General features: G+C 37.4%; 1 protein-coding gene across 4 annotated transcripts in view; it reads right to left on the bottom strand.

Annotated features, from left to right (window-relative positions):
* Positions 1–27265, bottom strand: part of TNRC6B (trinucleotide repeat containing adaptor 6B) — a 234991-nt gene that overhangs the window by 124883 nt on the left and 82843 nt on the right. Inside the window, exon 1 of one of the 4 annotated variants that reach the window (XM_054582414.1) lies at positions 12810–13255. The exons of the other annotated variants lie outside the window; for them this stretch is intronic. Within the exon in view, the coding sequence (XP_054438389.1) occupies positions 12810–12814 (5 nt within the window). The 5' untranslated portion in view covers positions 12815–13255. Of the gene's footprint in view, positions 1–12809; positions 13256–27265 lie in introns of those variants that run through there. 4 annotated transcript variants of the gene reach the window in all.

The raw sequence follows: 27265 nt of genomic DNA, 5'->3' as shown, positions 1-27265 counted from the left end.
TGTCTTCTGCTTAGAGGTCTCCCCGGAGGAACTCCCTCAAATATCCTCCTCTCCAAGACTAACCTGTCATCTATGCAGCAACTCTCTTCCCACATCTCAGTTGTCTCCCCAGACCCTCTCTCCCATGTTCAAGTCAAGTAACTGTATCAAATGCCTCCTCAGGGTGCCAGGCTCAGCTCATGGATGTTGAGGATATAGAGCTTATCCTTGTACTTACCATGGTTACCTCTCTACTTGCTCTTTCCCTTTAGCCTTCTGATTCATGCTTTGGAATGTTAAGTCCCACAAGGGAAGGGATTTTTATCTATTATGCGCACTGCTTTATTCCTAGAGACTAGCACAGCTCCTGGAACCCACAGGGCACTCAAGAAATTTTGTTGAGTTAATAAATTAAGTCATCCTTGATTAACTTACTCATTTAACTAATGCTCAGAGCACTGACTGTGTGTGTCAGGAGCTGAGGTTACAGAGGTTAGCACAACTAGCTCCTGTCATAGACCTATTCACTGCAGTGACAAAAAATGACCCAAGAGCCCATGGGGAGACTTCCCAATGTGACAGACACTGACAAGCAGGATAAACAATGTGATGGGGCTACTGGGCACCAACGGAGGCCCCATGAACAGAGGGTGTCCTGAGCTCTTCAAGGCTAAAGCTGACTTCCCCTGTTATCTCAGCTGAACCCCTGAGGCAAGGGCCCTGATAGCAATTCTTCTTACTTCCCTAAACCCCTGCCAGTCTGGGCTTCTCGTGCACCGTCCTTTTTCTGTTTCATCACATCCCCTGAGGAGGCACTGTCAATCCCCTGGCCTAGACGGCCATCTCTATATGTATAAATCAATGTCTCCGAAACCCCTCTTTTGAGCTCCATAACTTTATATCCACCTGCCAAGTTGTAGTACATGTCCAGCAAACATCTAAAACATATCTCAAGCAAAACCACAGCCTCTCAGCCCCCATCCTCACTCTACTACATAATTCAAACCCACTGAACACCTATCCTAACTCACAGCACCACTCATTCACCCAGCCTGGGGCTTATCCACAGCTCCTCCCTCTTTCTCATCATATCCAATGGCTTTCACATCAGAAGTCTCTAAATCTGGTTCTTCCATCTTTCCTGTTGTTGACTTTATCTACATTCTCTTGTTTTGACTGTCTGCCTCTTGTATCTTCCTCTCCATCAGACCTTCAACAGGGAGATCAACTGCAGCAAGTTGATGCTTTTAAATCTCCTTTCTACAAGATAAATTCCCAATTTCTTAAAATACTAATAAACCCAATCAACCTACCCACTCTCTTCTGGACAGCCCACACTTGTGTCCCACTAATATCATGCCATTTCCCAGACTCTCCTACTCCCTGACTCCTTGCCTTTGTTTTTGTTATTTCCTCTTTGTGAAATGCTAACAATATAAATAATGGGAACAGCAGCTTATGAGGACTCCTAACAATATGCTAAACACTGTAAATAAATTCTCACTTAATCCTCCTAACTATTCTTTGAGGCGGGTACTGTTGTTATTCTCCGGTTTCCCAGTGAGGAAGCTGAGGTGCACAGTTATTACATGCCCAACACTGGGTTGACCTAACCACACACCTGCTTGGGGTTCAGAACCATGGCTCTTGACCACTGCACTACACCACTCCTGATTTACTCACCACCCCCTTCATCAAGCAAGTCCTAATTATCCATTAAGACCCAGCTCAAATGCTGCTTCTTCGGTGGAGACTTTCCTGGTGCCCTAGACCTCTCTCCCCATCCTCTCAGATCCCTTGGCATCCAACTTCCATTTTTATTACAGACAGCCCCACTGACCATCTACATTAGTTCCAAAGATAAAAGTCAGGTCTTCTTTTTATCTGTTTTATCTCAGCACTGTGTAGTGCTGAGAATATACATAGATATACTTGTTAATAAACAAATTCTTCCTGTGTAGGACCTAGAGTATATCCTACTCAAACTCAGGTCTACCCAGAACGTTTACTGCCTCCAAACACTCCACACTGCTGAGTCCAAATGTGCGCCTCTTCCTCTCTGCCCGAGGACCTTTGACAAGGAGGAGTCAAAGCCCTTGCTGCCATTGCCACAACCAGCTGATGGCATTATCACAGCCGGGGGCAGGCCAGTGAACTGCTGGCCATGCTCCTCTTCATTCAAGAATCAAGCGTATCTAAGAAGCACTTTTTCTTGATGAAAACAGACAAAGGGGACATCTGATGTGGGGCTGCTAGATTTAAGAAGTTTGTCGCTTAAAATGTGAGAGTGGGGTGGTAGACATAAAAATAAAAATGTACGTAATATGACAGAATGTCTGCCATTATTCATAACTCATAAAGAGCCAACAGTCTGGCAAAAACATAATATTATTTAGTTCTGTGACCTTTTTGCCGCTTTTACATAATCACCATGACTATACTTCATTAAATCAGGTAAACTTTGGTAGATTCTACAAGTGCTTAAAAAAGCTGGTTTGTTTTTTCTTTTTTCTTTTTCTTACATTAAAGTAGAATGGCTATCTGTTTACAGTATATTTAGAGGGAACAAAGTAATATTTTAAAGCGTGTGAGTCACAGAAACCATTATCACTGTAGTCAATAAATAAGAATGAAGGAGGTAGTTCCAAAACTTGCAGTAAGGTTTATTCCTATGAGTAAGACTAATAAAAACCAGCAAGCACATAGTTAATGGTAATACATTCTAAGAGATGGTCTATAATTAAGATGTGCTTCCTAAATGTTGAACTTTAGTACCTGTGTAGATCTATATTCTCTATGTAATGGTTTTCATAAAACTATATTCAGTTTACTGAGCTATCTCTTACTACAATGTGTTTTTCTTTGTAATGATTATTATAAATAATAATAATCATGCCTTTACTTGGCAAATTTAAAACTAGTAACTCATGTTGGATTCCAATATTGCGTTTACATTGTTACAGTTCCCTGAAACCTAAGCCTGGGAAACACCATGCTGAAATGTCTGAAGAGACTTGGAAAACAGCTAAATCCAGCTTGCTTGACTAGGAGGTAATTTTAGAAAGGAGTGCTTGAAATGGAAAGCTAGCCATTCATTTCCACAAACTGTGCCTAAAAAACAAAAACCTAGAACATTACGATTTTATATATACATATTGCTTAAGATTTCCAATGCACATTAGCATCTTAAAGATGATTAAGTCCTATAGTAAGCAAAGACCGGTTTAATTCCGCTTAATCAGGAAAAGAACCTTTTATTTTTCCAGGCAAACCTATTAATATCCTGTCAAACAGTGGGAAATGTAGAACTAATCAAATGTATTGGTATGTGTCTGAAAACAGAATGTGTTAATAGTGGAGACTTACGTTCATGAAACCTGGAAAAGGTGTGGGAAGCAATTGCCCTTCAAAAAAACAAAAAGACTATGGCAGTATTTTCTGTCAGGCTTTTCCAAGAAAAGAGTATATAATCTGGTAAAAGGGTGTTTTCTACTTAAGTTTTTCTAAAATCTGGGAAAAACACATATATAACCTCCATTCCTCAATATGGATGGCCAGCTCCTTTTGATCCGCATGGAATACTTTGGACAGGAAGGACAACATTCTGATCATCAAAAATATCCATCTCCCACATGCTGAAGTAACAAATCAACATTTTTTAAAAAATCACTTATATATTTGGTTGGTGTGATAACTGAGTAGACTAATAAATCTGATTTTCAAGACCAGCGAAACTGGAAATCATATCCTGGAATACGGCGATGTATAAGTCTTAAATCTACAAATCTCAATGAGACAACCCTTAGTAAATTGTCTGGTCAATTTAGGGGATTGGGGTAATCAGCAGCTCTTTTGGTTTTTGTTTGTTTTACAAAATGGATCTGAATAGAATATAACTATATTATACATAGTATCAGAAAGTAAATACTTTTGTGTGAGTGTATACATTCAGGTTATGTAGAAGGTCTCAAGGCAAATTATATCTTACTGTAGATCCAATCAAAAAGTTTGAAAGCCCTGTTCTACTCAATTGTCTAACTTCAGCTCATAGATAGGAACTTCTTGGCATAAAAAGTACAGCAGTTATTTTTTATAAGCAAAGCGGTAAAAGAAACTGTGGCACTGAGAGGTATAAGACTGGCCACTCTGGGCTCCTGGAAGAGATGGCAGGGAATCTTCTGTTAGGTCTCTTCATTAAGGCATTAAAGGTATTAAACCCAGCATTATAAGTCTGGTTTTTACAAAGGCATAAACAGGTAACCAAAATGTACTTCTAAAGGAAAACAAAAAAGAAATTTCCATGCTGATTAAAAAACAAAACAAAACGAAACACACACACAAATCAACCAAAACTTCACAGAATAGCTTATATCCCGAACTCTTAAGAGGGTAATTTATAGAAAAATAGGCTCCTTTGTCAGCTAAAATTAAATTCTGCAGCAACTAAAAGCCAACCCTTACTCTCCAGTATGGACAAAGTTTAGTGCCAAGCATAACTCAAGATCATTTCTCCATTTACCGGTTATTACAGGTATCCCTTGAAGGTACTGCAGGTTCGATTCCAGATCATAATAATAGAGTAAGTCTCACAATAAAGCAAGTTGTAATCTTTTTGCTTATGGAGGGTCTTGTCTTCAATTTGTAAAAAATGCAACGTCTGTGAAGCACAATAAAACAAAATTACCTGTCCTTGGAAAGGTCTAGTAACTACAAAGCAGTCTAAACCAATGAGATGATTAAATAAAAATCTTTGAACCTGATTTTTATAAACCACCCATATTTAGTGAATATTATACTGGCCCAGGATGGCAAGAAATACAGAATGAGTGTAATAGTCTAAGGCCAAGCAGCCTGCATATGACCAAAAAGAAGTGAGAGAGAAGCACAAAATAATTAGCCCGGTGGCCTTGCAGTGTGGGTGGGGATGTATGAGGAGCAAGGCGACGACCACTGGCTGAAAGCTTCCGAGAACAGCTGAACCCGAATTTCGTATCTCCCCACCTGAAGCACCACCTCACTGACTCTACAAATTCAAAAAGGGTGGGGAATGCTCCCGCCCTTCCCACCGAGTCTGTATTAAAATGTAAGCCTCCGCATCTAGCCTACTTCTGAACTGTAACAAAAACCAGTACGTTTTAAGAACTTCTACCAATGTACCAACCTGCTGACCTTAGCCAAAATTTTTTTTTAACTCCTGTTTTAAATTTTGGAATCTGTGTACTTTCATAAAAAGGTCCATCTCCTCATTGGCAAAATTAGGATGTGCCCTTCCAATTCTAAAAATACCATTTAGCATAAGCCAACAGGTGTTTCAAAAAATACCAACTGCTGAAATGCTTTGTGATGGTAAGAATACTTTGTGATGCCCTGGCTATTTTCAAAGTGCACATCAACTGCAAGGTAATCTACTTTAATTTGCATAATCCTGTGCTGTCCAATATGGTAGCCACACATGGCTAGCATGCACTTGTAATGAGGCTAGACTAACCAAGAAACCGAATTTTCAATTCTACTTAATTAACTTAAATTTTAATTACTTCCAGTACTGGAAAACTTCGTTATGTTTGGAAAAACTTTGATATGTGAATGTACCTTTTTTTAAATGATAAATTTTATGAGCTCTATATACAGAGCATTTCCAATAAAAAAATTCATGTTCAAACTGAAATGTGTTGTAAGTTTAAAATACACACCAGAGCCCTATCTGGGTAGCTTAGCTGGTCAGAGCATCGTCCCAATATGCCAAGGTTGTGGGTTTGATCCCTGGTCAGGGCACACACAAGAATCAACAATGAATGCATAAATAAGTGGAGAAACAAATTGCTATTTCCTCTCTCTTCTTTCCTCTCTCAAATTAATAAAAATTTAGAATAAAATACACACCAGATTTCAAAGACTTACTATGAAAATGTCAAATACCTCATTAATATTTTTAAATCAACCATACTGAAATGACAATATTGTGCATACTAGATTACAATAGATATTAAAATTAAATCCAGCTCTTTCTTTTTACCTTTTTAATGTGACACCTGGTGAATGTAAAATAACACATGTAGATTGCATCCTATTTCTACTGGTCGTGTTGGCATAATCTAAAGATCCCCAAACCTCTCTCACCAGAACACGTCCCAACACTAGGCTCAGGAATGCTGCCATAACCCGATGCTGTTCTTCCTGTGCAGCATCACAACCTGCTGACCACTTCTGAGATTGAGAAGTCCTTCCCTCATTTTCAGTAACTATCGCTGACTGTCCTACACAGCCACCTTTCTTTTAATCCTTTTCCAGGTCCTCTTTCTCTTCCTGTCCCCAAAGCCCAGTTCTCAGTTCTTGTTTTCATTCTTTACACTTCCATGATGACCTCATCTACTCTCTCAGCTTCAACTCTCACTTCTATGTGGATGACTTCCAATTCTTTATCTCCACTTCTGACCTCTTTCTCAAGCTTCGGCCCCATGTTGCGAGCTGCTTACTAAACAGATCCATCTAGAAGCCCCACCAACTTAAACTCAGTATTTCTGACCTGGAATTCCTCATCATCATTTCTGTTGAAGATTCCCAACATTCACCTTGAAGACCTGGAGAGGCTGGTCCCTCTTCCAGACCACTGCCACAGTCCTATAGCAGGCCCTTTCATAATTGTCCTTTTTGCCACAGCCTCCTAACTGGCCTAACTTCAAACTCTCCCTGCTATCCTATCCACCCCCACCCCAGTCCTCCTCTCACCCACCGACATATTAGTATTCTCAAAATACCACTTTGATCATGTTGCTGTCAAACTTTTAACAGGTCCCCACTGTCTTCCACGGCAATCCACACTACTCAGCAGGCACCCTAGCACTCTGGTACACATCTGATCTCCCATCAATCTTCCCTGAACACAACTAATCCTCTAGCTAGAATGTCCTGCCCTCTAGGTCCACTCTTCACAATTCTGTCCAAATTTTAAGGCGCAGCTCCCGTACCAGGTTCTCATAAAGCCTTCTCTGATCAACTCAGCTAATATTAGTCTTTCTCCACCCTCAAACTCCTTCAGTATTTCTCATGGGAACCACTGTGGTAATAGGAGTATGTGGCCTTATCTTCTCTATAAAGTTGTGTCCACTTAACAATATTCAATAGCACCTTGCACTGCACATTGCCATATATGGACATTTTATCAAAGCCATCAACTTAAAAGGGAAAATCTTGGTAAACCTGGGAAAAATGATGATTCTCAATCTTTATTTCTAGCCAGACATCTAATTACTCCAGGCCTTCATTCTGATGTCCCAATATTCAATAACTCCAAAATCAAACTCATTATCTCAACCCCCCATCCGTCTCTTCTCTAAATGGACCCTAACTCAGTGAATGGTACCAACATCTCATTAATAGCCCAGGCCAGAGACAAAGGTGTCGGAGGTATTATCTTTGGTTTCCCTAACATGCACCTTCTCAATGATCAGGTCCTGTGAAATCTACTAAATGTCTCTGGATTTATCCACTTCCTCCCAACTTTGCTGCCAGTCCAGGCCACTATTAACTGGGATTACTACAATACTACCTGGTCTTATACTCAACCCTCCAGCCATTTGCTACAGTGCAACTTAAGAATCACCTTTTAAAAATCCATTTTCAACAGTAAGCTTATGCTGAAAATCCTCCAATTATCCTAAAGATAAAGGCTTCCAAACATGGCTTATAGACCCTTCTGCATCGGCCAGAGTTTACCTTTTCAGTTTCACGTATTTCCTAGACCATCCTTCCCTTACACACGTCGCACTCCAACCATGTTCAAGTACTCCACCTGTGTAGTTCTCCAAACACTCCAATGCCTGTCTTGCCTCAGGTCCCTTGAACAAGCTGGTAGGGCTGGGTGTCCCTCCATTATAATCACCCAGTGCCCTGAGCACTGGCTAACCTCCTTGCATTCACATTCTTCCTAACTTCAGCAACAGTGACTGCAGAAAAGCTTCATGTTACTCCTGTGCTAGCACTTATCTCAATACATGGCACGTAATATGTATTCAATAATTATCTGCTGAATGAATGAGTAAATACAAAATAATTTTCTGGTTTTTTAAAAAACAAATTCCAAGGTCAATGAAGAAAAGTAATTTATATATCATCTATAGTTCAACAGCATTGTATAAAGTGGGCAACTGACCTAAATTTTTATTTTATGTTTTTTGAGTCAAAACTATTTGTACTTTGGTTAAATGCATATAACTTATGTGAATAGGCTTAGAATAATCAAAATGAAGGAAAAAACATTATTTTATGGTCTCCTTTGCCTTGTAAACTCTAAGACCAATTCATTTGAAACTGTTGAGAATCTTTTGATGCAAAATGCAGAATGTATGAAAAGCAGCCAAGCAAATGTGGATACATCAGAGAGGCAGAGCCTAAAGAGACAACATTAGACCATAGGAATGCAGGGACTTCACTAAAAAGAAAAGGCTTGGCACTGTTCCTGACCCTGTCCAGGCTGATCAGTGCAGCACACACTTCATGATCCTGGGAGCCAGGAGAAAGAATGGAGGTGTCTGTGGGGACACAAAAACCTTTCTGGTTTAACAGAAGGGAAGGAAACACTAAGTAACAAAACTTAAGTGCTGGCCCTTCCATACAGCCTTTCCTTTATGCTTCACAATGTATCATCCCCATTTTACTGATGAAGAAACAGGGGCTTATGGTCCTGTATCTGGTCCTAGTGACCTTGTAACTCAGGTCTAACTCATACGTTTTTATTGAGCACTTATTCCTGCTAAACCCTGTTCTATATGCTGGGGATTGAGCAGTGAAAAAAACAAAGTCTGCTCTCATGAAAGCTTATCGTTTAGTAGGGAGTGATGCACCTTAGATAAATAATGTAATTTCAGATGATGAAACAATTAAGGGGTAGTAAAAAGTAAAATGGAGAAATGTTATAAAGTAACTAGGGAGGCAACTTAGGTTTTGAGGTTTTCAGAGATAACTCAAAATATAATTTTGAGATATTTATGTAGGATTAAAAAAATGGATAAAGTGACTATCTGGTCAAACATTACATGGAAGTCTCTAGAACTAATGGAAGCAAAAATTACCATTCATTCTCTGATTATTAATAAAGTGACTATCAAGTGAAGGGAATTATAGCCTTATCCTAGTCATAACCCAGAGCAGTAGGTTAGATATTCACCAAATGGCAAACATTTCCACATGAACAAATGGCTATTTAGAGCTATGGGCCAACCAAATTAAATCTTGGATTCCCAGCACCTACACCACCACCAGGGCATAATAAATGATTGCTGAATGAATATATAAAAAGAGAAAGAGAAAAGCACATGTTAAAATGTCACCACCATGGATGGGTTATATCCCTTTTCAGGCCAAGCAGCTTCAATTCACCCCACTTCACTCCACCACCAGTCTTAATCACAAGAAGCGGGTGAGGGAAGTTGGATTAGTGTAAATCCAGGAATAAAACAGTACTAGGAAACAATAAGCATGTGCTGCTCCCCTCCCTAGTCAAGGGTCAAAAAACCTATCTTTAGGTCAGAAGTTTCACTTAAAGAAAATCTAATATCCCAATGATTAAGTCATGGAGCAGTTGGATAAGGGAGACCCACCAGTAACACTATTTTCTGCTAAGCCTGCTCTGCAGAACCTGAAGGTCTCAAGGTCTCACCATCACATGTCACTTGTCGAGTCTCTCACAGAGGTGAAGAGCTGAAATACCTTAGATGTCTCTGCTTCAATTTTAAGTTCTTTATTTTTAAAAGATTGTTTTAGTGGTGATAGTGAGTAACAAATGGCCATTCAAAGCCAAACAACAAAGTTGAGTTTGCACCATATATCAAAGTTGCATTGCTTCCCCTCTGGCACCCAGATGGAAGGACTAAAAAATAGGTTAAAAAATAAAATACCACTTCTGATAGAATAAGTGCTACCAATTTTTGTGAGGTTTTGGTATATTTTAATAAGGAATATGGGACACTTTTTTCCTGAGACAGAGGAGCTTTGTGAATAATGACATTACCATTAACATCATAAGTAGACCAGCATAAGGAAATATGGATGGGGGAGGGAATAAACTTTAGTAAGGATTATGCTCATATTCTCCAGTAACAAACTTCCTCTGCATATGCTGTCTCATTTTTAAAAACCACAACATGTCAGTTCTAATATCCCTGGGTTTTGCTCTTCATAACAACAGCCACATCTCTGAAATTTTTAATGCTTCATTTCACACTACTGACAGAAAGGAAGCTTCCACAAAAGGCACAAATTAGATACCACCCATCTGCACACTTGATTTATTACTCATTTTTATTTGCTTCTGAATTACTACATTTTTGGTGTGCCATAAGGATTAGCTCTGCAGGAACTTAGATCCAAAATGGCAGCTGAGCTTCTGAAACTCACCATAGCCATAACGCCTAACATACCACAACTTATCTCACTTTTCAACCTGTCTAGGAGAAAAGAGTATTTATAAAAACATTCCAAAGAATTAGATGGTATTTGTTAATTTCATTATTATATCATTCTCTTTCTTGACCAAGAGAGCAGGCATCCTGGTTTCTTCATTCCGCAAAGTGAATTAACCTGCTATTCACATGTTGACACAGTCCACACAAAAATAAGCTAATGGCAAAGCATGTAAAGCCTAGGTTTTTCTCACTCTTCTGTAAGACCAACTTAGGAAATAGATGTAAAATGAATCATCTAACAAGTAAAGCCCCAAATAAGCACTTTCATTTTCAGAAAAAACAACACTAAAATCAAAGCTCTAATTTTCCTTATGTCCACCACAAAGCAACATTCCCTATCACTCAGGCAATTTCTGTGTCTTGTCCTTTAAATTGAAGCTGTAAAAAATTTTTTTAAAGAAACAAATTTGTTCCAAAGACCCTCTCTAATGTAATGTTTCTAATCCTTCTTACACAAAAGCTGAACTTGTATTATCAAAAAATTTACACTGAATTTAAAACCATCACTTCTCTACTTATTTCCATTACTAATATAACATTAATTTTGGAAAGATAATAAAATACTTGCTCTTTAGAGACAGAGCCCTTTAATTATCTTTATGTATTCAAATGGAAAGTCTTTTTGTTAAATTAGCATGAAAGTCCCTTCATCTACACACAATTGGCCCAAAGAAACAGGCCATTTTCAGCACAAGAGGCCAATCCATTTTAATAGTGAATAAAGCTTTTGAAAGCACTACACACCCTCTTCTAGACTGTCAAATTTTCAAAATGGTCCAGCACTTTTTTCCATTTTTTTAACACTTTCAGGCCCAGCAAAAATCTTGTAATTAGATTAAAAGGCCCCCCGCCAAAAAACAAAACCCCACAACCAATGCTCCCTTCTAATCAAAATTATTCCATTAATGCCTAATTAGCTTTAATCCAATTCTACACATTTAATGATGAGGATATAGCAATTCAGTCTATTTGCATATTTTAAATGCCTTTCTAAACTATACTTTGTAACAGATTTAGGAGAACAGTCTCTTTCTCATGCCAATATTCCCAGGCATAAATCAGGAGGATACAAATTAGGGGGAAAAAGAAAAGAAAACAAGGCCTCTCAGAGCCAGGGATGTGCTGAGGGGGGTGGGGTAATTGACCCGGCGGTGGGGGCAATTTACCCGCCACATCACAAACTACAATCCTTTCAGCCCACCAGACGGAGAAGCATTACATCACACTCTCACAATGATAGGGGGAGGTGGCTCTGAGAAAGCAAGTTTTCAGCTTTCTTCCCTTCCAGCTCCCAGGCTTTCTAGAATCCTGCATTTAGGGAGTAATGGAATTTAACTTGAGGGCACTGCACAGTTTCACGGTAACTAACATATGTACACACACAGACAGCTACTTATTTATGGGACCCTCAATGACCAATTCACAATTGAAACATGGCCAAAACAGGCCACTGCACACACATATGCTGAATTTGTGCTGAAAAGCCCAGTTCATCTGCATGAAATTAAACAAAAAATGTAATCCGTGAGAAATGGAGGCGGCCAATCTCCAGGGGAAAACTCATAAAGAAATAATTCCTCATCTGGGTGAATGGTTGTTTATATCTTTAAAACACTATGTTTACAAGACAGTTCTACCATTTGGTTCAAACCACGATCAAAATAACAGTGCATCTGGCTGCACATTTGAGAACAGAGAGAGAGACCCAGTGCAAACGAGCGCGCGCAGAGACGAGAGGGGTAATCCACAGAGCTCCGGAGGTTTTCAAGCAGGGGAATCTACAAACCCCAAACCTCCCGGTGTTCACTCGCCCCCAGCCTGAAGTTAAAATGTATCAGGTCTTATTTTAGGTTTTACATCTCTCTAGGAAGGATGGCCTAGCTTTAAAAAGGAAAGGAAAGAAGAAAAAAAAAAAAAAAAAAGAGGCTTTCCTGTGGTAGTGCTTGCCCTCCCAGATCCTTTGTCGGCCTTAGCAGCCGAAAGAATGTAAACCCATTTATATTTATGCAAATTTTTGCAGCAGATTTAAGGGGGAAGGGAGAGGTCTTTTTTTTTTAAGCCTCTTTCTAAATATCAAATTTCCAATTATAGCTTTATTTATTGGCAAGACAGAAACGATGAGGAAAGTCCAGACATTAAAAGTGCAATGAAATCACTTTAAAAATCTAAGTATTTTACCAAGGCTTTTCCATTTCTAAAATGCCGAACCAAAAGTACATCACGGGTCTGATTTACACAGATTCACGAAATGTCTGAAGCCAGTCTCCATGCTAGACAAATGTCGATTTGCAACACCACTAGTGAAAACGGTTAGACAAGATCTATATAAATCAATTGGTTTTAAAAAAATTGAAAATATTTACCAACCTCATAAAGTGCAGCAGTGCTTAAATCCAGCAAATTGAGGCATACAAGGTAGAAATGGAAATGAAAAAAGGTCCAAAAAATGATTTCTTTTTGTCTATCTGTATTTGTATTTTAAATATTCAGAAACCAGCAGAGACTCTGTCGGCCATTTTGGCTTGAACTAACTCGCTCTCACTCACTCTCCCTCTGGCTCGCTCGCTCTCTCTCGCTCTCTCGCGCGCGCTCGCGCTCTCTCGCTCGCTCGCTCTTTCTCGCAGTCTCTCTCTCTCTCTCTCTCTCTCTCCCTCTCTCGCTCCCCCAGTCTCTAAAGGAAGCAGCTTTTTGTGACCTTCAAATAGAGGCGGATCATGTGACTTCGGGGAGGTTTGTCAATCAGGAAAGGGGAGGGAGCTGGGAAAATGAAACTGCCTTAAAGGGAAAGCAGCCCTTTTCCACTCACTTTCATTTGTGAGGCTGTTATCTCATCCTCTCTGCCTACACACACTGAATGTGAAAGTGGCAACAGCATAAGGGTAACAGATGAACAAAATATAAAACTTTTATTGGTTTATAGAAATATGCTCAGTTGCTAACGATTCTTGCAGCTCCTGGAGCTGGGCTTGCTTGCTAGTTATTCTACAGATGTTTGGGCAAGCAAACTGCTCTTTAAAAGGGTGCTTAAACAATGCTTTACCCAAACAAGAGACTTTATTTTTTATTTTAAAATTTTTTGAAGACTTTATTTTCAGAGAGAGGGGAAGGGAGGGAGAAAGAAAGGGAGAGAAACATCAATGTGTGAGAGATAAATCGACAGGTTGCCTCTTGCATGCCTCCACCTGGGGACCCATCCTGTAGCCCAGGCATGTGCCCCGACTGGGAATCGAACTGGCAATTTTTTGGTTCGCAGACCAGCATTCAATCCACTGAGCCACACCAACCAGGGCTAAAATTCTTTTTATCCTCATCTTGATGACATTTTTGTTTTCACTGCTTTTTTAGAGAGAGGAAGAGAGAGAGAGAGAAACATCGATGCAAGATAAACACAAGCTGGTTGCCTTCCCTGCACACCTGGACCAAGGATCTTACGCACCCAGACCAGGGATCGAACTCACAACCTAGGTATGTGCCCTGACTGGGGATTGAACCGGCAGCCTTTCCATCATGGGACAATGCTCCAACCAATTGAGGCACACCCCCCAGGGCAAGAGCCTAGTTTTTAAAGATCAAGGTGAAATACAGGGCACAACTGATCTCTAACAAGCTCCTAAAATGCATACAAAAGGATTGAGAGGAAATACACCAAAGTATAATTTGTGAATGGTAACTCAGAGCAGTTAATTGACTCTCCCAAATCACACAGCTAGACAACTGCAGGACAGGGACTGGATTCCCAACTGAACTACACATTCATTGTTTTGTGTATATGTGTGTTTGGCACCTCCTCCTCCTATCCTAAATAAAAACTATGCTACAGCATAGCAAACCAAGTTCCTCTAGGTCTGTTAGAGCAGATCTCAGTCATTATTAATTTCCTCCCCGACCTGAGGCAGTAACCCTGCAGCTGACTTGGAGTATGCACTAAATTAAATACCTGCCTGGTTTCCCCCATCCTTAGATCTCTTCTTCTAGCTATAGGCTTCTAGATTTCTGACCACCTAAGAAACCCACACTGGGCTTGTGTCTCTAGCCCTAAGGCTAATAGGCTGTGTAACCTAGGTGAGGCAAGTCCTTGGTATCCCTGGGCCTCCATCTTCTTTTTTGTAGAATGGAAGGATAAGACATCATTAGATGGTATCTTTGGCTCCCTTCAGCTCTAAAACTGCACTTGACTTTTTTTTTTTTTCTTTTTCTTTCTGCAGTTCTGTTCCTCTTATCCTTGCCATCTCAAAAGTAAGTCATTACCCAGGGCAAACCTTCCTTATCCTTCCCAGCCTAGACCAGCCTTCTGTTAACATTCCCATAACATCTTTTGCTACTTCACAGCACTGGTCATAACAGCAATTTATTATTTGTGAAATAATGTGCTTACTGCTGGCCTTCCCCAGTATGTGTAAGGACAAACACCATGTCTTCCTTCATGGCTGCATGAAGCCCTATACCAAGCCCCAAATAGGTTGGACCTCCCTTTGGAAGTGCTGGGCTGAACAGGAAATCAGCCATCCAAATATAAGGAATGAAAATCACAGAGTTTCCAGAAACTTGCATCCATCTATTTGTTTGACTGCTTGAGGAAATAAAGTAACTAAAATGATAGCAAGGAGACAAAAGCGCCCTGTGTCTATCAGACTTCATCTATCTCTAAAAAGCAGAACAAATGGGATTCCAATCTCATTCTCCCAAGTGAACCAGGCTGACTGAGTGTAATCTGCTATGCCAGCCAGCAGAGGACTGATGGATTCTGTAAGCCTAGCATTCCTTGAAAAGGAACTCATGAACCTTTTCTAAATTGCACATTTGCTGTCCTAGCTTCTGGATCTTTGTACAGTCTCCCTCCTTCCCTTCTCTTTTACTCTGACAGAAGAACAAGAAAGGAGCTGTTTCAAGGAAGGTGGAGGCCAATGCCTAGATGATCTGCAGCTTGAGTATTTATGGCGTAAAATGCTTCCACTGTCTTTGCACAGCTCTTGAGTGGAGTAGGAGCCAGGAGTTGGACTGACAATTGAGATGCAGGCAAAAGCAGGAAACTCCTAGGATGGAAATTTTGAGTACTTAGTCTATTTTTATCCCTCCAATACCTTCCAGATGAGTTACGGAAAGATTACTGACGTGGACCATGCTCAACATGTTAAAAAGCATGAAGATTGTAGAGGCGCCTTGTTTCAATTTGTGGACACGATCTCTTTATAAAACTGAATTTTGCCAAGTCTCTTTTCCCCAGTGCAGAATATTACTCTATAAGTGTCCAAATGTGTTACCTTGTAAGTATTAAGTAACAAGCCACACAAAGTTGGGAAACATAAAGACATTTTAAAACAAAATCTTAGTTCAATTTTTAAATACTATAATTGATTTTTTTCTTCAACATCTAGACATTTTTATTTAGTTATTATTTTGGTGAGATATCTCTAAACTTAAAGCAATTAGCCCTGGTTGGTGTGGCTCAGTGGCCTCCAAACCAAAAGGTCGCCGGTTGGATTCCCAGTCAGGGCACATGCTTGGGTTGCGGGCCAGGTTCCCATTTGGGGATGTGCAAGAGGCAACTGATTGATGTATCTCTAGAACACTGATGTTTCTTTACCTCTCCTTCTCCTTCCTTTCCCCTCTAAAAAAGTAAATAAATAAAATCTTTTAAAAAAAGCAATTAGCCAACTGCTCATTTAAAAGAAACAAGTGCAATAAATACATTACTTCCCTTGTATTTTCAGACATTTTGGGGTCTGTGACATACATATTGTAAATTTTTCTTATTAATAATTAGGCACTGTTTTTAAATTATATTACAAAGTAAGGATACAAAGTAACAACAAATAAGTTTACTTTTTTAAACCAATAAACCAGAACTTATACACTCATATAGGTATTCTCTTTCAAAGCTGGTACCTTTGGTGACTATACACCACTATTAAAATATTTTTATTTGCAAACAGATTGAAAAATATAAACTGAACATTTAAGTCGAAAATCTAGAAAACAAATCTCCAAAAAGAAATTAAAAGCATAAACCATAGTTTAGAAAAAAAGAGTAGACTGGTTCAATAAAACCAAACATTTTTGTTTAAAAAGAAATAAACCCTGGCAGGGTAGCTCAATTGGTTAGAGCATTGTCCCCCCAATATGCCAAGGCTGTGGGTTTGATCCCCAGTCAGGGCACATACAAGAATCAACCAATGAATGTATAAATAAGTGGAACAACAAATCAATCTCTCACAAATCAGTAAAACTGTTATAAAAAATTAAGTAAATAATCCTTTGAAAAATATGATCAGTTAAAAAAAGGAAAGCCATAGCCCTTATCAGTGTTGCTCAGTGGGTTGGTGTCCTACCACAGAGCAAAAGGTTGCCAGTTCAATTCCCAGTCAGGGCACATGCATGGGCTGTGGGTTTGATCCCCGATGGGGGCACACACAGGAGGCAATCAATCGATGTTTCTCTCCTTCTTTTTCTCCCTCCCTATCCGTCTCTCTAAAAATAAATAAACCTTTGGAAAAAAAGAGGGAAGTCATAAATGAACATTATGACTGAGGAAGAGGGCATTATAACTACAGATTTGGAGAGGATTTTTTAAATTGCGAGAGAATTACATATAACTTTATATCAATAAACTTGAAGATTAAACAAAATGGATAATAGTCAAGGAAAATAGAAAGTGCTAAAACCAACTAAAAGAATTATGAAAATAACAAAAAAAACCCATATCAGAAATTTATAAGATATTCAAACTAAAATTATGGAATTCTATCAAACAGTTTCCATGTTATCCTCACTGTTCCCAAATTTACAGAGATGAAAGGGAAAGCCTCCTAATTTCTTCTGTGAGGCTAACATATTCCTGACACTTATCTGGACTAAAATGGTACAAAAAATTAAAACTATAGACCAATCTTCACTTGTGAAGACAGACACAAAAATCTTAAGTTAAATATTTGCAAACAGAATTAAGCAGTTTTAAGAGGATATTATGGCCATGATGGTTTGTACCAAAAATGCAAGGATGGTTAAATTACAAAATCTATTAACATAAATCTTCATTTGTTCAACAAGTATGTACTAAGTGCTTTCTATGTGTGTGATTCTGCTAGGTATTGGGAAACAGCAATAAATCAGGAAAGGTTCTTGTCCACATGCAGTCAACATCTTTATGGGAAAAGGAAATCTCTGAGAAGAAAATCAAGAGCTTAATGAGATATGGAATAACTGAGGGAGGCTCCCTTTAGATAAGGTGGCTAGGGAAGGCTTTTCTCAGGAGGGACATCTAAGCTTAGTTCAAAAGCAACTGCTTGAGTGTTCAAAGAACAAGAGTGATGGGTGAAGAGGAGGCTAGAATATGTGAACACTGGAGCGAGGGATGAGATGAACCTGAGGAGGTAGGAAACGCTAAATCCTGGGTCTTACAGACCACAGTAAAGATTTTATTTTTAGAACAGTGGAAAGTCACAGAAAAATTTTAAAGCAGCAGAGTAAACAGTGCCATTTTACCTATTATTTGCTCTCCACCTAATGCCTAGGGTCGACAAGCTTTTCAGGGGCCTTGGAAAATGTTTGAGACTTCGGCTGCAGGGCCCCTCGCTTTTATGGGGCTCTGCAACATTGGAAAAGATCTGTTTGCAAGTCCAGAATATAATAAGAAAATTATAACCATAAAAATTAATAAATGCTTAAACGTCCTTGAAATATAACCCAGCAATTTTATTCACCATTAAAATTTGCATTTATAAAATTTCATTACATTTGAAAACAATTCTCACTTTGCAAAAAGTCCTAAATATGCTAACTGTTAAGAAATCTTAGGTAATTATAATTTGAGTCAGTTATTTGTAGCCAAAGAGTTTCAGAAGCAAAATAGTGTAATACTTTTAACATGTGATAGCAAAAACAAATAAATGAAACCACATATTTAATATGGGATGTGGGCACCTTTTAATATGCTTTCTATAAAGTGGGACAAAGTCTCTAAAATCTCCCAAAGTAAGAATTCCAAGGACCCATGGAAGTCTTACAACTACTTTGGAGAAATGATCAGATTTATGTTTTCAAAAGCTCATCCTGGCTTCTGTTTGGAGACTACATTATAGAGGACCAAGAGAAGCAGAGAGAAAAGCTGGAAGGAGAATGCCACCGTCTAGGTGAGGGAGGGTAGCTAGAACCAGATGGAGGGAGTACAGATGGATAGAAGTACACACACATTTTGAAGATAAAAGTGATTCTGTCATCAGATAACTGGTTTTTGTTACAGATGCAATCTGTGACCATGAAATATAGTAAGGCCAGTCAATTCTTTCAAAAATAAGACTCCAAACATGACTATTTATTCATGAACTCAAAAACTATTTTTTGAGCATCAACTACAAGTATTACATACTATGCTAAAACCAAGCCCAGGGGGATAAAGAGATGATTGTTAACACCTTGCAGGACAGAGGCATGTAAATCCATAATTAAAAAACAGCCTGGTAAGTACCATAATTAAACTAGAAACAGATAAGAGATAGTTATGCTATAGCAATACAAAAGACTAACTGCTGGGAGAGTCAGGAAAGACTTCACGGGGGAGATGAGATTTTGAATAGAGGCGTAAAGAATGAGTAGGAGTTTGCCACATAAAGAGCATAAGCAGGGGACAGGGTTTTTTAAGTCTTATCAACTACAGTACTACAAATAGTTTGGAGGAAGGCTGATAAGAAGTATTAATGTGAGAGCTAAGTTTTTCCAGGAGTCTTACCACCAACAAAGTCAGGAGGTGGAAACAGTAGCCAAAACTACTTGGGAATCTCCAAAGCAACTACAGTCCAAAATTTTTGGGCTGTAGTTGGAAAACAGAATCTCTTGTTACATTTAGAAGTCAGAATGTTAGCAGACCTTTTAGGGAAGATTTTTAAAAATTCTTAAATTCTTTAGAACAAAACCTCAAAAATCAAATCTGTATTTGGAGTAACCCTTCCTTGGTCCTCCAGTTTGAGTCCAGTGTCCTTTTCTGTGCTTCCTGTCACCCACTAGGCACCTCTGTGGTAGCACATCCATATCCTATTGCTATTGTTACTCATTTCCTTGGTGCTTCCCCCTCTAAACTATGAGCTTCATAAGGGAAGGGTATTGGTTTTTTTCCTAGATCTAGTACAAAGGAGGAATTCAATTAATGTTTGCTGAATGAATGACCAAATGAATAAACAAAGGAATACATAGATGAATACTATGAACCTAGGTATTTATAGTGTGCAAAAAAGCCAGCACTTAAAATCCTATAGTTGGGAAATAAAATATATACACAGGACAGTCACAAGAAAGTGCAAGATAAATTGTTAACTGTTCAGCCCTACCAGAGGTAGGAATTAGAAAACGGGGACTACCGAAGCTTTGGCTGCAGGGCCCCTCGCTTTCATGGGGCTCTCACAAAGCCCTAGGGGGGTCCTAACACTGTGCCCAAATGATGTGTTTATGTTTTGTTAAAATGTACTTCTTCTATTTTTACTGTGGTAAATAAAATACACATACAAAATTTACCACTTTTACAATTTTTAAGTGTACTACAGTTCAGTAGTGTTGCATATATTGGCACTGCTGTAAAACAGATCTCCAGAAATTTTTCATTTTGCAAATCTGAAATTCACTATCTATTAAATAACTTCTTTTTCCCCTCCCTCCAGCCACTGGTAACATTCTACTTTCTATTTCTATAAATTTGACTACTTCAGATACCTCATATAAAGGAAATTATACATTATTGGCCTTTTTTCTGACTGGCTTACTTCACTTAGCATATCCTCAAGGTTCATCCTTAACATAGCATGTGACAGGATTTCCTTCCCTTTATGGCTGAATAATATTCCATTGTACGTATGTACCACATGTTGTTTATCCATTCATCTGCCAATGGACACTTGGGTTGTTTCTATCTCTTGGCTACTGTGAATAGTGTTGTCATGAATATGGATGTGTAAATACTTATTCCAGAACCTGCTTTTAATTCTTTTGGATACACACCCATAAGAGGGCTTGCTACATCATATGGTAGCTCTGTTTTTAATTTTTTGAGGAACCCCCAAATCGTTTTCCATGGCAGTGATGCCATTTTATAATCCCATCAACACAGCACAAAGGTTCCAGTTTCCTCACATCCTTGCCAGTATGTGTTATTTTCTATTTTGTTTTTTTTCTTAGAGTAGCCATCCTAATGGTTGAGAAAGGATCTCATTGTGGTTTTGACTTGCATTTCTTTGATGATCAGTGATGTTGAGTGTCTTTTCATATGCTCATTGGCCATTTACATATCATCTTCAGAGAAACATCTATTCAAGTCTTTTGACCATTTTTAAGTCAAGTTATTTGGTACTTTGTTGCTGAGTTGTAGTTCTGTATATACTGGGTTGGCCAAAAAGTTTTAGTTTCTTCCGTGAGATGGTGCTAATAGTGCCTAGTTGTATTTAACTTCATTCAAAAGAGTTTTGTTAGATTTTGTTTTGACAGCTGTTATATCAACATACATTATTTCAAGAAATGTAAAAACGCAACTGAAACACACAAAAGATTCGCGCAGTACACTGAGAAGGTACTGTGACTAATCAAACGTGTCAGAAGTGATTTGAGAAGTTCTGTGCTGAAGATTTCTTCCTGGATGATGCTCCACAGTCAGGTAGACCAGTTGAAATTGATAGCAATCAAATCGAGACATTAATTGAGAACAATCGACATTATACCACAAGGGAGATAGCAGACATACTCAAAATATCCAAGTCAATAAAGTTATTTGTGAAAATGAACAATGTGTCTTTTGTTTTACAGAAAAAAACTAAATGGACTTTTTGGTCAACCCAATGTTCTGATATATGTATACAATTTGCAAATATTTTCTCCCATTCTGTAGGCTGCCTTTTCACTCTATGGATCATGTCCTTTGATGAATAAAACTTTTTAAATTTGATGTAGTCCCATTTTTTATTTTTGCTTTTTTCCCTGTGCTTTCTGGTGTCATACCTAAAAAACTATGAAGCTTTTCTATATTTTTCTTCTAGGAGTTTTACAGTTTTAGATCTTAAGCTTAGGTTTTTAATCCACTTTGAGTTAATTTGTATATATGGTGTGAGATAAACGTTCATTCTTTTGCAAGTGAGTATCCAGTGTTTCCAATACCATTTGTTAAAAAGACTCTCTATTCCCCAGTGTGTGGTCACTGCAGTTTTGTCAAAGACCATATGACCTTATATGTGAGGGTTTATTTCTGGCTTTCTATTCTATTTCATTGGCCTATATGCCTGTCTTCATGCCTATACAACACTGTTTTAATTAATGATGCTTTGTAATATATTTTGAAATTAGAAAGTGTGAGTTCTCCAATTTTGTTCCAAATTACCAATTACTTTTATAAAATGTACAAAAGCAAGATATTTTCACCATAATCTTAATCCAAATGGTTAAAACCACAACAACCTCTTTCCATTTTAACTATTCCCCCTCATGATTCCCTATCAGTAGAGTTAGAGTGCCACAACTATTTTAGGGATCCCTAAAGGGAAAGTTGAACTGGTGATATATTTAAGTTTATGTAGTTCTCAGTAATTTCCATGTCTGGTCAAGTTATTGTTAACCATCTTTGTGTAAAATAGATGTTACTGGCCCTGGCCAGTATGGCTCAGTTGACTGGAGTGTTGTTCTGTGAACCAAAGGGTTGTGGATTCAATTCCTGGTCAGGGTACATACCCAGGTTATGGGTTTGGTCCCCAGTAGGCACATATGGGAGGCAACCAGTCTGTGTTCTCTCTCACACTGATGTCTCTCGCCCCCCCGCAAAAATCAGTGAATGTATCCTCAACTGAGGATTAAAAAAAAAGATGTTACTGGACCATCTTATTCTGCACCGTGATATAAATGTGTCAATTCAAAGAATACAATTGATGTGTAAGAAAAATGAAGCCTTGTAATTAAACCTCCTATATAAAAATCTCGTAGCTCATATATTAAAGATATTTGGTAGAGGTTTTCCCAACAGTGATAACAATTTTACAAATTTATATGATGTTACTAATAAGTTGTGAGGCTGAAAGGAACTTTTCTAACTTGTCAGTAATAAAAACCATATTTTGGTCAATAATGCTATAGATAATACTGAATTATATCTCTATTCTCTTTTTAGAAAACATCACAGAATTTTTATAATATAAAGGAGTAATATCTTCCCTACAGCCAAAACAATGTAGGGAAAAAAAATTTCACAGCAATCTGTTTAGACAGTGAATTAATACAAATACAATGGGTTTTATCCTGTTTTGTAGCTGTCAACTTTTTAAAAGTTGCCAATTTTGTGATTTCTTTCCTCATTGTAAATAAATATTCACTTTGTATCTAATTTGTGTTTAAAATTAATTTTTTCTTAAAAGCATTTCCACAAAACCTAGATTTGCTCCTGGTCAGAAGGAAAGGATTCTTGGCCTGAATAAAGGCATGTGGGGGAAGGAAACCTGAAGTTCATAGATCTTAGGGAGATCCACTGGGCAGGAGCGTAAAGATCCTGTAAGCGGTAGAGAAAATATGCATAGATAGGCAAAAAGCATCTTATGGGTGGCCCTCAGAAGCAAGAAAAAGTTCAAATGGATAAAAATTTATTTTCTGCAAAATAAACAATAATCAGTAACTGACTAAAAGGTAAGGACACTTAAAGAGAAGAACAGTGATAAACGTTGGGTCTGTTGGAATATAGTCTAAAAAGCACTGAATCCAAGGTCAAATATGACATGTTATCAACTAATTTTTCTTCTGCTAATAACAAAATAAAATATCCTGGGGTTAGGATTGTTAATAACCCCGCTTCAGGTTTTCAAAGTGTGTATGTAAAACACGGATTCTTAACAGGAGGTGCGAACTTACCAACATCTTCATTCATTCAATATACAGTATATTTATTCATGCTTTCTGTAGTGACCAAGCCACAAAAGTCTCTGTCCTTGAGGAACTGGAGATCTAGCATTAAGCCCTAACCTGACTGTTCCCTGCCCACCATGGTGCTATACCTCCTCATCGCCACACTCTCCCCCTCTGCTTCAGCCCATGCTTTGGCTCACGGAGGCCCCTGGCAAGGGAAAGCCAGACTCAGGCAGAGTGCTCAGGGCAGAATGTGTGTCCGTAGCCTCTAGCAATCATATGCTTTGGGAGAAATGAACACTAACTTCTCTTTGTAACATCACTGGAGCTACTTGCAGCCAAATATGTATTTCTTTACCTGTATTTATAGAATGCTATGTATTTTGAAACATTTTACAAATATGTAACAGTAACATCTCCAAAAAAGAAGGCTTAAAACAGCCATTTCAAGGCACTAGACAAATACATCTTGCCTTTCAAGTAATGTTTTTTTCATAAAGGCATATACTATTTGTCCACAAATAAAATATAAGCTAAATAAATAAGATTTTTATTAAATTAACTGCAGTTTTCTGAGAGCTGCACGATCTACTTTATTCACTGTTGTGTAAAGTCACCACCTTAACCTATAAGGAGTAGCAACCCAGAGTTTGCAGTCATTTTCAATTATGACACACATATCTACTGCAGTTATTCTTACTGTAATTAATCCCAGACATCCAGGGAAAACCCTCATAAAATACATTCAGAACTTATTTATTATGATTCTGAGACTCCTGGGAAAAATACATTTTGAAAGAATTAATTTTTTTAAGCTAACTTCAAACGCAAATCAGAAAATCTATTAGCAACTTAAAGTTTCCCAAAGACCTAGTACAAAATGGTTATACTAAAATTCCCAGGGGTAAAAACTGCATGAGCATAACCATCATTTACTGAGCCTATTTGTGGCACTTTCAAAATACCAATTAACTTGAAAATACAACTAATTTCCTTTCTTCTAAAAACAATCTGAAAAGATTATAGAAATCCAACTATTCTTCTGAGGTCCAGCTTACTGTTGTGTAATAATGATTGAGTTTACTCAATTACTGAATTTGGTACTTCTTAAAAAATTTATTTCAACATGTACAAATTTTAACAGTTCAAAGGAAAAAAATTAGTGAAAAAAACTGACGGTAGACTATAAAAAATAAGATGTTAAAAAAAATCTTTCCTATGGCCAAATACCAAAATCTGTGTTTTGATAATTATCTATAAGTGATTTGGAAATATTTTCATTTTTTTCTGTATTTAGGAAATGCTGTATAGCTGTCCAAACTTTTTAAACAGGTACCCAAAAGAATGGTTAAATTGGGTGGTCAAATATGAAACAAAGAATATCCTAATAAAAGGAATCCTTACTATAGAGATTTGGGGAAAATAAATTTCAGCATATGATGAATCAGAGGAAAACAGAGTTGTAGGTTAAGGAGTGAGAGTAGGAACAGAAATAAAGATAAGAACAAACTATAAGAAATTACAAAAGACCTGTATAATTAACTTAAAAAAATTAAAAGGGCATTTTATAACTCGACATTTAAGTTGGGAAGAATATAATTAGAAGAGAATTTAATCAAGGCATTGGAGCTAAGACATTTTAAGAATAGCACCTCAAGCACAAAGCTATATTACACCACACTGGGGTATGAAGAGCAGTATTTACTCCATAAATTACATTCTTCTCTCTGAATCAATATAAAACTGTTTCAACACTTGATCTCCTTACAGGATGCCCACGCAAGCTTTGAACAGACTCTCCCTTGGAAAGAGGGAAAAAAGAAGGCATCTCAAGGGAGTATAAATATAAGAACTGATAAAATTGATTATATCAACAATCTGTAAAAAGGGAAATACTGTCTATAACACACATTAAATGAGATTTTTTGGTTTTTCAAATTTTAATGTACTTTATTTAGTATAACATACACAAAAGATTAAAATTTCAATATAAAATCAATTTAAAAGTTACTAATTTTATATTCTTTTGTTGTTAGAGTTCTAAAGGTACCCAGTACATTTTGTACCAGGCTGTATTTTGCATTTAAAGTACATTTCAATTTGGTTGCTATTTATTTTTATTGTACTAAAAAACAGATAACAGTAAATTTAACAGCCTAACCATTTTTAAGCATTAAGTTCAGTAGTTAATTATATTTGAATTGTTTTGCAACAGATCTCTAGAACTTTTTCATCCTGAAAATCTGAAATTCTCTACCCATTAAATACAAATTCTCTATCCTCCCTCCCTCTTGCTCTTGGCAACCACCTTTCTACTTTCTGTTTCTATGGTTTTGACTATTTGAGATATTTCATATGGGTGGACTTACACAGTATGTGTCCTTTCTGACTGGTTTATTTTGCTAAACATAATGTCCTTCAGATTCATCCATGTGGTATCATGCAACAGAATTTCCTTTTTTTTAAGTTTTCATAATATTCTATTGTATGTAAGTACTACATTTTCTTTATCCACTCATTTGTCAGTGGATATCTGAGTTGCTTCCATGTCTTGGCAATTGGGAATAATGCTGCAATACATATGGGTATGCGAATAACTCTTTGAAAACTTACTTTGAGAGATTTGCTTTTAATAATGAACTTTTGTAAAATTAACCGAAAGAATTAAGAAAATTCAGTCAACAAAAATTTACTAGAAAAATTAACTCATTTTAGTAAAGACAAACATCTTTTGAGAATATGAATAAATTTCAGCATAGAGATTTAAAGCTTAGACTTGTAAGTTATATTTTAAAAAAGAGATGAAGAGGCCTAACTGATATTTAACTTCAAAATAATTTATAACCAATGATCTGCCCAAAAACATCCAGACCATCTCCTGTATTATAAAAAAACCAATTTAAAAGCCTGCCTGGGTAGAAACATTTTATCTGAAATGAGCTTTCAATGCGCATGGTCGAACACAATCTCTGGGCAAGTAACTGCTCATGCTCCTTTTTGAAAAGCTGTAATAGTTTTACATTTTCCACTGTGTTAAACACACCATGCAGTTAATACTGTTTAATATAGTAATTATATGGCAATAAATGTATTTGTCTGATTGGCTACAGTAGCTGGTAACTGAATATCCTTAGAAAAATGATTGTATTAGACACACTATTAGTAAATAAACCTCATTAAAAAGCAACAACATATAGACAGGTGGTGTATAAAGTTAATATACTCCACTAAATTTTATTCACACATACACCAGAATTCAGCACAACTAAATATTAACTAATTAGCACTGATATTTTTCAATATCAAAAGTGAATTATCTTCCAAGAAAGCTTTCTACATGTATGGCTACCTTATACCTCTTATTAGTAGAACTTAATTTCATTGAAATAAACATCATGGAAATAAAATATTTTTTCAAAACTTATAGAACCTATGGTAAAAACATTAAATGAAAAAACAAAGAAAGTGGCACAGGTCAGCTAACAAAAATAACTTTAGACTTAATCCTTCTAAGAATTTGCTCTGTGATCTTGAGAAAGTTATATTAACCTTGCGCTCCATCTGCTTCCATTAAGTGAAACAGGCTATTCAAACTAGCTAATATCAATGAATGAGACCCATCTTGCAAATCAATTTAGAAAAAGTGTAAGTTAGATCTCTGCCTCACACCATACAAAAAAAAGAGTACCAGTTCAATTAAAGGTGGAAATGTAAAAATAAAGCAGAAAAACTAAGGATATTTTATTATGTTAGGTAGGGTGGGGAAAACTTCTCTAAGCAAGCATAAAACACAGACACCATAAAGGCTGACTGATTTTACTACATAAACATTTAAAAGTGTATTGGTATGAAAGATACCCCAATGTTAAAAGGACTGGGAGAAAATATTTTAAACATCTCAACAGACAAAGGTTAACATCTATATTTTATAAAGGGTTCCCACATAACTATCAAAATAAACAATCCAA

This window comes from Pteronotus mesoamericanus, unplaced genomic scaffold, assembly GCF_021234165.1.
Source record: "Pteronotus mesoamericanus isolate MK-2021 breed Mesoamerican mustached bat unplaced genomic scaffold, CSHL_Meso_final contig_702, whole genome shotgun sequence".
Lineage (NCBI taxonomy): Eukaryota > Metazoa > Chordata > Mammalia > Chiroptera > Mormoopidae > Pteronotus > Pteronotus mesoamericanus.
This window is presented reverse-complemented; position numbering and strand designations above follow the sequence as displayed.